The 16,241-nt window shown below is 36.4% G+C and overlaps 1 protein-coding gene across 1 annotated transcript; it reads left to right on the forward strand.

Moving 5' to 3' along the window:
* Positions 1-1,938: 1,938 nt before the first annotated feature.
* nae1 (nedd8 activating enzyme E1 subunit 1) lies at positions 1,939-14,095 on the forward strand. The gene is made up of 20 exons (XM_051116082.1): positions 1,939-2,043; positions 2,410-2,513; positions 2,613-2,673; positions 2,787-2,817; positions 2,902-2,973; positions 4,148-4,227; positions 4,681-4,790; positions 4,963-5,072; positions 5,194-5,256; positions 5,361-5,424; positions 5,528-5,619; positions 5,708-5,767; positions 6,165-6,298; positions 8,482-8,557; positions 8,648-8,687; positions 9,209-9,295; positions 9,461-9,553; positions 9,835-9,949; positions 10,125-10,174; positions 13,814-14,095. Exons 1-20 carry the CDS (start codon positions 1,994-1,996, stop codon positions 13,921-13,923), a joined length of 1,602 nt encoding a protein of 533 aa, XP_050972039.1. The 5' UTR covers positions 1,939-1,993; the 3' UTR covers positions 13,924-14,095.
* Positions 14,096-16,241: the final 2,146 nt, after the last annotated feature.

Consider the following 16,241-nt stretch of genomic DNA (forward strand, 5'->3'; position numbering starts at 1 on the left):
ACTAGGTTCACATAAATTAAAAGCAATTGCCCTAACAGACAATTACCTCACAAATTACTCTACCTGTGAATTATTAACATTATGTGGTTCAGGGTGAATGCCTACCCATTCTAACGTCTGATCACCTTCTACTTGAACCTGTTGCATTGTTTAAAAATGAAGGTGCCTGGCACCAAACCTGTACAATGTGGGGCAAATGATCCTGGAAGAATGGGTCAAAAGTAACAAATAAACAGTGTGTATAATTCTAATATTTCTGTGTATCCCTACATACATTCTTCATAGGGTTGCGGGAAAGCTGGAGTCTATCCCAAATATTTATATTTGTAATATACAGTATGTAAATTACAATATCAATACCAATACCCTTTTATTATATTATTATTTACTATATATCTATGTGTGTGTGTGTTTGTGTGTACTGGTATTCACTACATTATGGGGGCCAAATGACCTGACAAATATAGTAATACCAGTAAATTTTGACTTTGTGAGGATTTTGTGGTCCCCATGATAAAACAAGTCTATAAATCATATAGAATAAAGTGTTTTGAAATATAAAAATGCAGAAAGTTTTCTGGGAAGGGTAGGTTTAGGGTAAAGGGATAGAAAATAAAGTGGTAAAGGGATAGAAAATAAAGTTTGTGTAGAAAAACCATTATGTCTTATTGAATGTCCCCATAAAGATAGAAATACCAGTGTGTGTGTGAGAGAGAGAGAGCGCTTTTAAAGTTATATGTACAACTACAACTATTGACACCTAATTGGCATGAAACTGATGATTACATCAAGATATTTTTTCCACATTCAAATAACAGATTCTAGAGAGAGAGATGAGGACATATGTCCAAAAACGTAAGTTAACTGCATGTGAAAACAGCTGTGACAGCAATAAAAAATTTAACGCCAGCAAAAAGTGCACTATGATGAGACATTTACGCTTTGCTCTAACAGCATGCTAGTGTGACTTCAAAACAACGACTTGAAAATGATGCAATAAAAATAATGTGTTTGAGTCAGAGCTACTGTCTGGGGCGCTTACCTCAACTCTTATAACTGTAATTTTCGAAATTAATAACACCACTGAAAAGTTCACTTCACATGCCACGTCAGAGATGAAGTACAGTTGTAGAGTTGTCAAAACAAGAATAACACTCCAATGCAACAAGAAATATCATAAATAGGAAGTAGCAGAACATTCACTGAAGTTGGAGATGTTGTATACTGTACTACTGTTGCAACATATGTTTGGGATTTGTAAGGATGTGTAAGGATTTATTTGTGACAGCACTATTATATTTGATGTATTTGGCAGATGCTTTTATCCAAAGCGACTTGCATTGCACTGAAGGTCAACAATTTATTTGTTCATGCATTTACTGGGAACTATAGAGAAAAAATAAAAACATAGGAAGCTGTTAAAATAAAGTTCAGACAGTTCATTTATTCACTTCTTTTCTATTTGTGGTTCTCGGGGTGAAAAGTTCCTTGACTGACATTAGATGACAGCTCGAGATTCTCAGCAAGAGCAGCAGTAGTCAAAGGACAAACAGGACAGTATTTTTGTTGTTGTTGTTGTTGTTGTTGTATTGTGGTAATTAGTGTAAACTGACTTATTTTTTGACACATATAGACCACTCTCTAAACCAGACATTCATCAGTGATTGGAATGAAGACAAATCTAAGCCTCATTTTAAACACACTGATACTTTGAATAAGCATCTGCGCTCCTTTTAGTAATGAATCCGTAGTGATGAACAAATACAATTCTTGTGAAAAAAGAAGAAAAGGAAAAACTTGCGTTAGAAGTTATCAAGATGGACAAATATTAAAAAAGCTACCATGTCACTGAAGCGGCGCAATGGCTCCACCTCTTGGTCAAACAGAAGAAAAGCTAATTCTTCGTGTATCGAATCTGCGAATGTCAATCTCTAAATAGTGAAACAGCAGCGTGCCGGTAGGATCAAGCCGTCACAGATAGAGACAGAGGACCATGACAGACCACAAAACGAGCAAAGAGCAGAAGTATGATCGACAGCTCAGGTACATATCGGTCGGCTTTTAAACAACAGAATAATGCAGTGTACATGCACAGTGTTTCTCCTTTAGCATTAGTTTTTTTTTAAGCTTTCCTAATGCATTAACGCTGACATAAACAGAGGCCCATCGGTCATAGCAAGAGCTTTAACCATTTCAGAGTTACATTAGATTGATCATCATCCTTTAATTCAATACACTACAGCAACATAATCAGTATAAACTCCTATCTAGCTTGTTAACAACCCAGCTGATCAGAAACTATTGATGTATTAATCTGCTTGAATGTTGTCTGCCTGTCTGTCTTAGATTATGTTATTATAGCTGTACTTATACACTGGTCATTTACTGGTTGTTACATGTTTGTATCAGGTTGTGGGGAGATCATGGACAAGAAGCACTTGAAAATGCCCATGTGTGTCTCATCAACGCCACCTCAACCGGCACTGAAATACTCAAAAACCTTGTGCTGCCAGGTATCAGTATTTCTCACTGTGCCCCTCAAATCATAACAGTGAGATGTGAAATCGTATATATTATTGTGTTAACATGATACTCCCTGCTCTGCTTTTTAGGTATTGGAGCCTTTACCATAGTTGATGGGCACAAAGTATCAGGAGAGGATGTTGGAAACAAGTAAAGTCATTGGCCTGCCAATCATTGTCTTGTTTTCGTAATAATCTTAAAGAGATTTTTGGTTTAAGAAATATGCATAAATATAACTGGTCATGCTTTGATCTTTTCTGCAGCTTTTTTCTTACCAGCAGCAGTATTGGGAAGGTAAGCACAGAGTTGTGTGTCACAACAGCTGTCTCTGAACCTGAAGTGACGAATATGCTGAATGATGTTGTGCTTATTTTGCAGAATAGGGCTCAGGCTGCTACTGAACTGCTGCAGGAGCTCAATAGTGATGTTTCTGGAAACTTTGTAGAAGAGGTCAGTGTTAATGTAATCAGAACATATTGTTGTTTTATTTTTAGTATACACATGGCTGTACAAAACCAGTCAAGGTTTTGGACACGTTTGCTCAAAACTATGAAACTGATGAATAGGAATTATGCAGTGACTGTTTAGCCTTTTGCTAAGATTATGACTTAAAATTAAAATGTAATATTAAAGAAAAAGTCATACACTACCTTTTAAAAAGGTAAGATGTTTAATTAATTCTTTAATTAAAGTATTTACAGTATTAAAAACAGTATTACAGTATATGTGACCCCCGGACCAAAAAACCAGTCAACATCTGAAAGCTGAAATAAGCTTTCCACTGATGCATGGTTTGTTAGAATAGGACAATATTTGGCCGAGATACAACTATTTGAAAATCTGGAATCTGAGGGTGCAAAAAAATCAAAATATTGAAAAAATCGCCATTAAAGTTGTCCAAATGAAGTTTCTAGCAATGCATTTTACTAATCACAAATGAAGTTTTGATATATTTATGGTAGGAAATTTACAAAATATCTTCATGGAACATAATCTTTACTTAATATCCTAATGATTTCTGGCATAAAAAAAAAAAAAAACGGTAATTTTGACCCACACAATGTATTGTTGGCTATTTCTACAAATGTACCCGTGCTACTTATGACTGGTTTTGTGATCCAGGGTGACATATAAAGTATTACAGTATTAAGTCACTTAATTGCAAAAATTGTTAAGTGACATTAAAGACAGCGCACCTGTGATAACATTGATCGTAATAGGAAATGTTTCTTGAGCCCCAAATCAGCATATTAGAATAATTTCTGAAAGATCATGTAACAATGAAGACTGAAGTTATAGCTACCTAAAGTACAATTATTAAAATTTGAACAATATTTCATGTTTACTGATTTTACTGTATTTTTGATCAAATAAATGCTGCCTTAGTTGTCATAAGAAACTTCTCTCAAATGCATTAAAACTCAAACGTTTGAACGGTAATGTGCGTAAGTGCAATATTTATTAGCATATCTAATAACAAGCATTTAATAATAAGCCTTTATGTCTAAAGGTATTTAGGATCATAAGCCACATACATTTAGTCAAATGCATTCATACTTTTATAGGGTAGTATGTCCTTTCATCTACGTTTATCTGTTTTTTTGTTTTATTTTTTGACATTCAGACTCCTGATAAGCTTTTGGACAACGACCCAGAGTTTTTTCACAGATTCAGTCTGGTAATTGGCGTCCAGCTTCCAGAAAGGTATTACTGCTATAATACAAATCTGAATATATTGTTCCTTTATTATTTTCATGGGTTTCTTTTAAATGCATTACCAAACAGACATGATAAAGGGATAGTTCACCCAAAAATGAAAATACTGTCATTAATTACTCACCCTTATGTTGCTCCAAACCTGTAAGACCTTAGTTCATCTTCGGAACACAAATTAAGATATTTTTGATGAAATCCGAGAACGCAGCTGACACGTTCAAGGCCCAGAAAGGTAGTAAGGACATCGTTAAAATAGTCCATGTGACATCAGTGGTTCAACTGTTAATTTTATGAAGCTATGAGAATGCTTTTTGTGCAATAGGTGCTTTTTTGTGCTTGGGTGAACTATCCCCATAAATAAAAGAGACAGGCTACTATTTGATGGGTTTTACATGCTGGTTCCTCAGATCAGCTTATGTCATGGTGTCTTTATTTTGACAGCACATGTTTGAGGCTGGGCTGTGTGTTATGGGAGGCCGGTGTGCCGTTCCTTGTATGTCGAACATATGGACTCATTGGTTACATGAGGCTGATTGTAAAAGAGCACACAGGTAGTACTAATGATTTCCTGAAGCAAAGAATTTTTATTTATTAGATTTTTTTTTTTTTTGTTGTTGTTGTTGTTTTTTTTTTTTTTTTACAGCGGGACGGTTGACTTGTAATCCAATAAGTTTTCTGGTATGTCATTTTGCACAACATTTATGTCTGTGTCTTTACCAACAGTGGTTGAATCTCATCCAGATAATGCTTTAGAGGACCTGAGACTAGACCAGCCATTCACAGAGCTCAAACACCACGTTGAGTCTTATGACCTAGACAACATGGAGAAGAAGGTCAGACAAAATGTTGATCACCAGTGCCATTTTTATTGTATGTGACTGACTTGCGTGTATTTAGTGTTGACGTTTAAATCATTGCATTTTAAAACTTTGTATGTATTTTGTTTTATTTTAGGATCACAGCCATACGCCATGGATCATTGTAGTTGCCAAATACTTGGAAAAGTGGTATAGTGAGGTAATTTTTGACATATTCTTATGAGCTTTTTAAATATGAGACCTCCTAAATGTCCTAATTTACCTGTTACTAGACCTTCTCAATGTATATCTTGTCTGATCCAGCACAACTCTCAGTTACCGAAGAATTATAAGGAGAAGGAAGCTTTCAGACAACTCATCAGAGAAGGTAACGTAATTCATCAGGGGTTTGCCATGTTGTTCCTTATGATCATTTTTGGCAGCTCATGTGTCTTTCGTTGTGGGCTTTCCTTAATTTTGTATTTTTTCAGGAATCTTTAAGAATGAGAATGGAACACCTGAAGATGAAGAGAATTTTGAGGAGGCAATCAAGAATGTGAACACAGCTCTGAACCCCACCAAGGTAGAGCTCCTCACATTTGAAAAGCTGTAGTTATAGTTTGTGTTTCTTGCATATGAGTTGTATTGAATTTTGTCACACTGTAACGTAGGTCTCCAGTGCAACGGAGGACATTTTTAATGCTGAGCAGTGTGAAGACATTACCTCACAGGTTAGTAGAAATATGCAAAACTGCTTCTAAGCCATCTTTCCACTGTCTCTAAGATTCACATACAATTGCTGTATTTTGCTCCTACTGGCAATTGGAATTTTCAAAATGGTCATGATTGGCCAGTTGAATCCCTCCATTTATTCACCACTAGGAGCTTTAAATATTTAAACGCATTCAGAGTGTAAATTGTATCTGAAAATTATACACATATATTCAGAACTTCTGTACTATTTTCATCTGGCGAAATGTATGGCTTCCAGTTTGCCATTTGTAAGAGATAATAAAATCTTTTTGCATGATTTTATACAATGACAATTAACCAACATGTGAAATACATTTGATATTTTAAAAAACTCACTTGCCATAGAGAATATATCTTTAATTTGTCTTATTGTAGAGCCCGTCCTTCTGGGTGATGGCACATGGGGTGCGGGACTTTGTTCGGAACGAGGGGAACGGAAAACTACCTGTGCGAGGAACCATCCCAGACATGATTGCCGATTCAGACAAATTCATCAAGTTACAAAATGTGTATGTATTCAGCTTTCAAATCACAAAGAGTCACCCGCATGTCATCAAAGATGTTCATGTCTTTCTTTCTTCAGCCAAACGGAAGTCAAGGTTTTTGATGAAAACATTCCAGGATTTTTCTCCATATAGTGGATTTCAATGGGAGCAAACAGTTAAAGGTCCCAACTGCAGTTTCAATGCAGCTTCAAAGGGCTATACACGATCCCAGCTGAGAAATAAGGGTCTTATCTAGCGAAGCGTTTGGTCATTTTGTGAAAAGAAAAAAATGTACATACTTTTTAACCACAAATGCTCACCTTGCATTAGCTCATTTTTCTGCATTACTCCATGTCCTAACTACACGCGACACAACAAGATTCCAACGACAAGCAATTTGGCTGTCCACACCAGATGCAAAGCGACAGCACGATGTGACAGAATCACTGAAATATCACAGCCATTCAGAAGTGAAGAATTTATAATCTAATTCATAATCTAATTAGATTAATCTACATTAATCTAAATATCACCCCGCAGCCCAAGACTGGTCGCCCACTGAAGCTATGCAGGGCTGAGCCTGGTCAGTATCTGGATGGGAGACCTCCTGGGAAAACTAGGTTGCTGTTGGAAGAGGTGTTAGTGAGGCCAGCAGGGGGTGCTCACCCTGTGGTCTATGTGGGTCCTAATGCCACAGTATAGTAATGGGGGACATGAGACGTTAAACCGAGGTCCTGACTCTCTGTGGTCATTAAAAATCCAATGACACTTCTCGTAAAGAGCAGGGGCATATCCACGGTGTCCTGGCCAAATTCCCTCCTCTGACCCTTGTCAATCATGGCCTCCTAATAATCCCTATTCATTGAATTGGCTCTGTCACTCTCTCTTCTGTCCACCTGTAGCTGGTGTGTGGTGAGCGCACTGGCACCGTTGTCCTTTGGCTGCCGTCGCATCATCCAAGTGGATGCTGCACGTTGGTGGTGGTTGAGGAGCGATCCCCCCCATATGATTGTAAAGCGCTTTGGGTGTATGGCAATACACAATGAAGGCATTATATGAATGCGCTCATTCATTCATTCATAAATATTAAGCCTTTTAACATTATTAAAACTACATACTGAGTCACTGATACCATCTTTGTCATGAAAAACACGTTGGTTTGCATTGAGTTTGCAGTTTTAACGTATATGTTTGCTTAAATTTATTTTCAAGATCTGAGGTAAATTATCTATTATTGATTGCAGTATGGCTATAAATGTCACACAATTTAATATACAAACTCACATTCGACACTTTGAAGATTGAATAAAGCACATAATCAGTACCTGAGATTATCAGTGTCATAGTTTGAATGTTGTTGTCCCAGCCGTGACATTGCAGAAATAGAAACCATTTCTAAAATAGAAATTTTGCATGTCGCTGTTGTGGCTATTTAGGACAAAAACTCCAATTAACATGGAAAGGATACCTTTTATCGTGTGTCGTGTCATGTGTAGTTAGGACATGGTGTTACATAGTCATGTTGAGAAGGTCAGGTATGATGTAGGTGGAAGTACCGACCCAGTGTTGACAAAGGGAACGTGCAAAGAAAGTCAAATACCCTTTATGAAAAAAGGTAAAACGATGCCTGACGGTTTTGAAATTGGAGGAGAGTTACTCTACCTTTTTGAGCCAAAGTACTTTGACGAAGAGTTAACTGCACGTGACATTTCCAAGGTGATTACGTAATGCATGAAATCGTAGACATGTATTATAGAGCTAGTGCAAGACAAGGTTTAAGGTATATGTATACATATATATATATATAAATTTTTTTTTTTTTTTTTTAAGAAAATGACAGATCATTTTGCTAGATAAGACCCTTATTCCTCAGGCTGGGATTGTGTAGAACCTTTTGAAGTTGTAGTGAAACTGCAGTTTGAACCTTCAGCTTGCTGATCCCCATTGAAGTCCACTATATGGAGAAAAATCCTGGAATGTTTTCCTCAAAAACCTTAACTTCTTGTTGACTGAAGAAAAAAAGAAATGAACACCTTGGACTGTATGAGGATGAGTAAATTATCAAGAGATTTTAAGTCTGGAATCATGATCAACAGCTGAGGAACATTACATACTCTGTCTAGAGAGTATGTACTTACAATCTTTTGCTTTTGATTGGTTCCTTTTGACTGTGTTTTGGTAAAATGGCATCTGTTTTTCAATTTTAGCTACAGAGACAAAGCTATGAAGGATGCAACAGTTGTGTCCAAACATGTTGAAGCGCTTCTACAATCAGTGGGAAAGGTATTTCCAAAATCAACATACACTTCTGTAATAACTGCAGTTTATCACTTTTATTTGCACATTAACATTAATGATCTGTTTATTCCAAAGCCTCCAGAAAGCATCTCTGAACAGGAAATCAAACTCTTCTGTGAGTACAACACACACATTCCCATAGTCTGCTCTCAGATCAGAGTATTTTCTGTTTTTGTGATTCCATCAGTATGTTTGCATTCATTCATGGATTCAGAATTTCCATCTACCATTGATTTGATTCATGGATTTCTGTAGCAAGATCTCATTTAATTTTACCAACTGCTATGCTGCGGGTTCTTGGCTTCAAGACATTGTAGTCGTATGATCTGGTCACCTGATTTAAGGAACAGTAATGTGTGAATTATTTGCTTGAGTTTCTCATTTCTCTCCCCAAATTTTCACTCATGTTTGTGTTCTTGTCCAATTGCATGTAGCCATTTTAAAATTTCTTTTCACTTCTAATTTCTATCCACCTTTTTCTTTAATGCGGAAGAGTGAGCGGAAGGTTGAGCCATTCATGGTTCTAGCAGTTACTTAAAAATTCTCATCTTTGGGAATTTTAACAGATGGCTTTCTAAACAAATGATTAACCTCCTGGTGTCATACCTATGTTGTATTGTGATTTGTGTCCCACAGGTAAAAACGCAGCTTTCCTCAGAGTGGTACGCTGCAGGTCTCTGGCAGAGGAATACAGTGTGGACACTTTCAATAAAGATGAAATCAGTATGTGTTCTGTACATTTCTCTGTCTGCATGTGGTTTATCCCAGTTTATAAATGTTATGGCCACTGTACAGGATTGTTTAGATGGATTTACTAACATTGTTCATGTGTACATCCATGCTTGGGTGTGGTTGTGCGTGTTTAAGCAGTTGTTTCTGTCTCCACAGCATCCTGTATGGACAGCACAGACAGTGAGATGGTTCTGTACCTCATGCTCCGCTCAGTCGATCGCTTCTATCAGCAACACTCCCGTTACCCAGGTCAGAAGAGTTATCAAAATTTTTAACTATAAACTCAAAAACAAATTCACCCAAAAATGAAAATTCTGTCATTAATTATTCACCTTCAAGTTCCAAACCCATAAGGCCTTCATACATCTTTAGAAAACAAATTAAGATATTTCTGATGAAATCCAAGAGCTTTCTGACCCTGCATAGACAGCAACAATTTAAAAAAAATCTTAAAATGGACATCAGACATTTAAACGCTAGTGTATATGAGCTGTCACTCTGATATTATAGTGTATGACTGTTTTTCTCAGGTGTGTACAATTACCAGGTGGAGGAAGACATTAACAAACTCAAGCTGTGTGTAAACAGCCTTCTACAGGAGTACAGTCTGAACGTCAACGTGAAAGATGACTACATCCATGAGTTGTAAGTTTAAGCTCACAGTTAAGCCTGTTTGCTTTGGAGCCGTGCAAGCTAAATATTTATACTAAAAATGGTTTTGTAATATTGATAATAAAGAAGCACACGTTCTCCAGTTCATCTGGTCCCTCTGTTTATACTCAGACGGTAACAGTGTAAATGTTATTTTCATATCTTCCAGCTGCCGTTATGGAGCTGCCGAGCCACACACGGTCGCAGCTTTTCTGGGAGGTGAGTATTTATGTACTTCTTCAGGAGACTGCAAACACACACCTTGCCATGCATTCATAATGTGACATCCTCTACGATACGGATTTTGTACTGTAAAGGCAAATCATATTGTAAACGCAAATATGATTTCTCTCATTTAGACGTCTTTAGTGCATGCATTATTATATGCATTTTCAAAAACTGTACAATTGCACTTAACCACATTAAAATTGGTGAATCGGATCAATGGAACCACATTCGGAGGTGGTCAGGAATGGCTTCTGACCACATGCAATGGAGATGTAAATGCTAATGCATCCGTGTACAGCTGCTTAAGTGATGCGCTACAAATAATCATTATCTGTCAGTCAAATAGTGGGTTAAAAAGTTTCTGTCAGGCTGTATTTCCATCGACCATTGATTTGATTCATGGATTTCTGTAGCAAGATCTCATTTAATTTTACCAACTGCTATGCTGCGGGTTATTGGCTTCAAGACATTGTGGTCATATGATCTGGTCACCTGATTTAATGAACAGTAATGTGTGAATTATTTGCTTGAATTTCTCATTTCTCTCCTCAAATTTTCACTCATGTTTCTGTTCTTTTCCAATTGCATGTAGCCATTTTAAAACTTCTTTTCACTTCTAATTTCTATGCACCTTTTTCTTTAATGCGGAAGGATGAGCGGAAGGTTGAGCCTATGGGTGAGACTTCCTGTTCATTTTCCGCTATAGGAAAATGACGAGAAGAATAACAACATACAGTAAACAGTAAAACTGTTTGCACTACAAAGCAGTGTGCTCATAATTAAGATAATACATTAAAACTAATATGGTAGGACACATCAATTTGCAATATCAAGCAGCAAAACGAGCTGTTTTGTATAGCTAAAAATAGCTGGACGTGGATGAGACCGGAAGCCGGAACCATAAAATGTACAAATGGCTGCGCCTGCTCTTACGGGAAGAAAAAGATGGATATAGCAACTTTAGTAGGGTTAGTAAAAAAAAAAAAATCATGGGTTAAAATTAGGTCAACCAAACATTAGGGTTAATTACTGAGAATGTTTTGTTACCGCAAACTTTAAAGTGATAGTTCACCCAAAATTGAAAATTCTGTCTTTACTCACCATCATGTCGTTCCAAACCTGACGTTCATCTTTAGAACACAAATTAAAATATTTTTGATGAAGTTTGAGAGCTTTCTGACCATGCATAATCAGCAACACAACTGACATGTTCGTCGTTCAGCTGTAATTTTATGAAGCTATGAGAATACTTTCTGTGTACGAAGAAAACAAAATACCAATTTTAATCAACAATCTCTTCTTCTCCGTGTCAGTCTTTAATGTGCGATAACAAGAGTGTTATGACACACGCGTAATGTGCGGTGCTGCTGACGCAGGAGTCGTCGTTCTGACGTAGAACCCGAAAGCACTGTGCCTTGAATGCAAAGACTGACACGGAAGTGTAGAAATTGTTGAACAAAGTTGTTACTTTTTCCTTTGTGCACAAAAAAAGTATTCTTGTAGCTTCATAAAATTACGGTTGAACCACAGATGTCACATGGAACAAGTTGCATTTCTGTCTATGCAGGGTCAAAAAGGATTTCATCAAAAATATAATTTGTGTTCTGAAGATGAATGCAGGTCTTACGGGTTTGGAACGACATGAGGATGAGTAAACAATGACAGAATTTTCATTCTTGGGTGAACTATCCCTATAAATGTATTATGTAAGTGTTTCCGCTGCCATCTTTATCCAGTAGCATAAGAGTCTTACTGCATATCCAAAAACTGGGGCTGCCTCCTAATAGTCGACTAACTGTTAGTTACGAGAAGAGGCTTGGTCAACAAAAATTGTATTAGTCGCTTAGTCGCACAAAAAAAAATCCTCAGGAAGTGGCAAAGTCAGGCAGTCCGTAACATACAGATCATTAACGGCTGGTCTGTGTGGTAATACAGTACATCGGGCAGGACATCCAAACGCTCACCTATCATTCATCAACCTCAACTGTGGCTTTTCATCTGGAATATGTAAGTAGTAGCAACTTCACATGGTCGCTCAATCTAATGTTAACTTAGAGGAATGTGCACTATTGAAGTGTGGAAGCTGAACAGTAGTGCACTCACTGCATAACAGATGGATGCGGTCACTTCCTCTTAAAGGAGAAGTCCAGTTCCAGAACAACAATTTACAAATAATGTACTCACCCCCTTGTCATCCAAGATGTTCATGTCTTCTTTTTTTCAGTCGTAAAGACAGTATGTTTTTTGAGGAAAACGTTTCAGCATTTTTCCCCATATAATGGACTGATATGGTGCCCCGAGTTTAAACTTCCAAAATGCAGTTTAAATGCGGCTTCAGACGATCCCAATGCGGTTGTAAATGATCCCAGCCGAGAGAGAAGGGTCTTATCTAGCAAAACAATCTGTTATTTTAATAAAAATAATAAAATTTATATACTTTTTAATGCCAAATGCTCGTCTTGTCTTACTCTGGACTGTTTTTGTTCCAGTTCATGACAGTTAGAGTATGTCGAAAAACTCCTATCTCATGTTCTCCCTCAACTTCAAAATCGTCCTGTATCGCTGTTTTACCTTTTTTGTGAAGAGTGTTTGATCTTCTTTGGATGTTCACTTTGCAAAGACTGGGTCGGTACTTCTGCAGTGATGTAGGATGATTTTGAAATAATATTTGAAGTTGAGGGAGAATTTATTTGATATACCCTAACTGTCTTGAGCCAAAATACAGAGTTCAATGACTGTAAGGCAAGATGAGCGTTTGAGAATAAAATATATAATATTTTTTTATGTAAATAACCGATCATTTCGCTAGATAAGACCCTTATTTCTTGGCTGGGATCATTTCAAGCTGCATTTAAACTGCATTTTGGAAGTTCAAAATCGGGGCACCATATCAGTTCATTATGTGGAGAAAAATGCTGAAATGTTTTCCTCAAAAAACATAATTTCTTTACGACTGAAGAAAGAGACATGAACATCGTGGATGACAAGGGGGTGAGTAAATGATTTGTAAATTGTTGTTCTGGAAGTGGACTTCTTTAAAATACTAAAATTTTTGTTCATACAGATAAAAAAAATTTGCGTGCACTCCGAATGACAACGAAACATTACGCTTTTGTAAAATAATGAAAGCAAACAGAATGCACTTTCTGACGTCTTGGTCTCTGTAAACTTGAGCACAAATCTTCAAAAAACCATGTATGCTAGTCTTAACAGAAATATACAGAGAGTGAAATGTTTACTTTTAAATGAACCATTCATCTCTTAAGCCGAAAACAAAGAAAGCACTAGTTTATCAATAAATGATTAAAATGTTAAAAAATCTTGCTGTTTTTCCCTGCAACATTCATAATCATTACATCTGTCGTTGTGCTGTGGCAAGCTCGTTTGCATGTGTTTGAGCGCTTATTAGGCTATGTAGAAAATTAAAGGCCCATTATTATGATTTATATGGTTTAATAATAAACGTGCGACTAGTAGTTGACTAATGCATAAAATAAACGACTACTAGTCGGCCAGAAAAATCTGGGCGAGAGCAGCCCAGTCGAGGGTAGCCCTACCAAAATCCATCCAGATGTGAACAACATGGTTATTTCAGTTATAAAGGAGCCCATTGTCTGTCTTTTGTTGCAGGATCAGCAGCTCAAGAAGCCATCAAAATCATCACGCACCAGTTTGTACCTTTCAACAACACGTTCCTCTATAATGCCATGTCACAGACCTCTGCTACTTTTCAGCTTTAGAGCAATCGTCCCTTCCAATCGTGTTTCCTCATTCCTGTATCAAAGTGTTTTCCTCAAACTGGCTCTCAAGTTTGTTTATACTTACACTGATCAATGGTGTTGCTTTTTGACAAGACCAGAACTGATGCTGCATACTGAATAAACAGTGTATCTCCAAAGTATGTGATTTGTGTGCTGTTTTCACAACAGTTTGAATGTACATGGTCTGTACTGTCAGTTTTGATCAATTTAATGCATTCTTGCTTAATAAAAGCAAGCATTTCTTTTTTCATCTTTCTTACTCCCAAGTGTATCACATTATATATATTAAGCGGCTTAACAGTTTTCAACATTGTTAATAATTAAAAGCACCAAATCAGCATATTAGAAGGAGTTCTAAAAGATCATGCGACACTGAAGATCGGAGCAATGGCTTTTTTATTACGTTTTTTTATTACATTTTTATTTTATTTTAAAAATCATTTAAAAATAAAGAAACAAACAACAAAAAGTCTAAACCAGCAGTTTAGCTGTCAGACAGTTTTATATTTGTTCAGCCTACATTATCTGATATAAACGTGTGACATTTTCACATGGTGTCTGGAGAACTACTGTTTATACATGTCATATAATTTTTCTAAATATGTCCCAGTTGTATTGCGGTGAGCTGCTGCTGTTTGTTTGAGTAGATTACAGAGTTATTTCCTGTTGTAGGGTGGAGTGTTTTGTTTCTCTGGTCGGGCTAAAAGCAGACGGCTCTCTGTGGTTTGCAGAGAATGGCTAGGTTTTCCTCATAGGGAGTCTAGACAGAGGAAGGATGAAATCAGTGGCACGTAAACGTATATTTTTACTCGTTCCCAAGCCTCCAAGAATCTAAAACTTCCCGAATGACCTACTTCACCCACAAGAATGTTTAGGAAAAGTTATAGAAAACTCCTGTCAGTGTGTTTTAAAGCCCAAATCCAGTGGAGGGCACCCTACTCCTTCTGTTTGACAACGTTCTGACCCACGTTTCTCCTTTTTTGCACATTCCACTGTAGACTGAATAATTCATAACTGGAGGCTCTCCTTAAATTAATCTGTTGAGCTGGACAATGTTAATAAGAAGCCAGGCCACGTTGTTCAGTTACCGTTTCATTGTTTTCACAGAAGCCGAAAATGTTTAAACGTTTTCCTCCTCCTTCTGACTAATATATAGATGTATGTGTTACGAAACTTTCCCTGTGACCCGTGTGGAGGATAGCCTATCTGGGCCGTGTTTGTGAAGGATTGCTGGGCTCAGCCTGCAGCTTTTCTATCCAAATGGAAATTCCCCCAAGGTGATTTACTCCTTCTGGACTGAGAGTGACATTGAAAGCTTGACTATGACTTATGACTTATACAACTACTAGCAGATTGAAACCATCTCATGGATGTCTTGTTTGGAAATGCTGCTTATCTGTTTAATATCCATGTTGTTTAGCTTATGTCGTGGCATTGAATTTTATGGCAATATCTGCTCAGTTTGTGACCTTGGTTTTGTCATCAGCTAAATTCGATTTTATGTTCTCATACTCACCAGTATAATTATAGTATTATTTATTATTAACTGTTTATTAATATCTTTTACAGAATATCTTTTAAGTTTTACTAATTTTACTAACTTTATACACTACCAGTCAAATGTTTTTGAACAGTAAGATTTTATGTTTTTTAAAGAAGTCTCTTCTGCTCATCAAGCCTGCAAGAACAGCAAAAACAGTACAATTTTTTTTACTTTTTTTATTTTTACAAAGCTGCATTTTTATCATCATTACTCCAGTCACACAATCCTTCAGAAATCATTCCAACATTCTGATTTGCTGCTCAGAAAACATTTACTATTATTATTCTGTTGAAAGTAGATTTTTTTCAGGTTTCTTTGATGAATAGAAAGTACAGAACAGCATTTATCTGAAATAGAAATCTTTTGTAAAATTATAAATGTCTTTATCATTACTTTTGATCAGTTTAAAGCATCCATTAATATAATTTCTTTTCCAAAGAAAAAAGAAAAATTATACTGACAAGCTTTTGAATGTTATAGTGTATAATGTCATTTCAGATAAAAGCTGATCTTTGGATATTTCTATTCATCAAAGAATCCTAAAAAAATGTACTCAACTGTTTTAAATATTGATTATAATAATAATAATCATCATCATTTCCTGAACAGCAAATCAGCATATTAGAATGATTTCTGAAGGATCATGTGACACTGAAGACTGTAATGATTAGTGATAATGAAAATTTAGATTTGATCACAGGATTAAATTACAATATATTTTAAATATTATATTATTATATTTTAAAATATATTC

Source organism: Labeo rohita, chromosome 7 (assembly GCF_022985175.1).
Source record: "Labeo rohita strain BAU-BD-2019 chromosome 7, IGBB_LRoh.1.0, whole genome shotgun sequence".
NCBI classification, from domain to species: domain Eukaryota; kingdom Metazoa; phylum Chordata; class Actinopteri; order Cypriniformes; family Cyprinidae; genus Labeo; species Labeo rohita.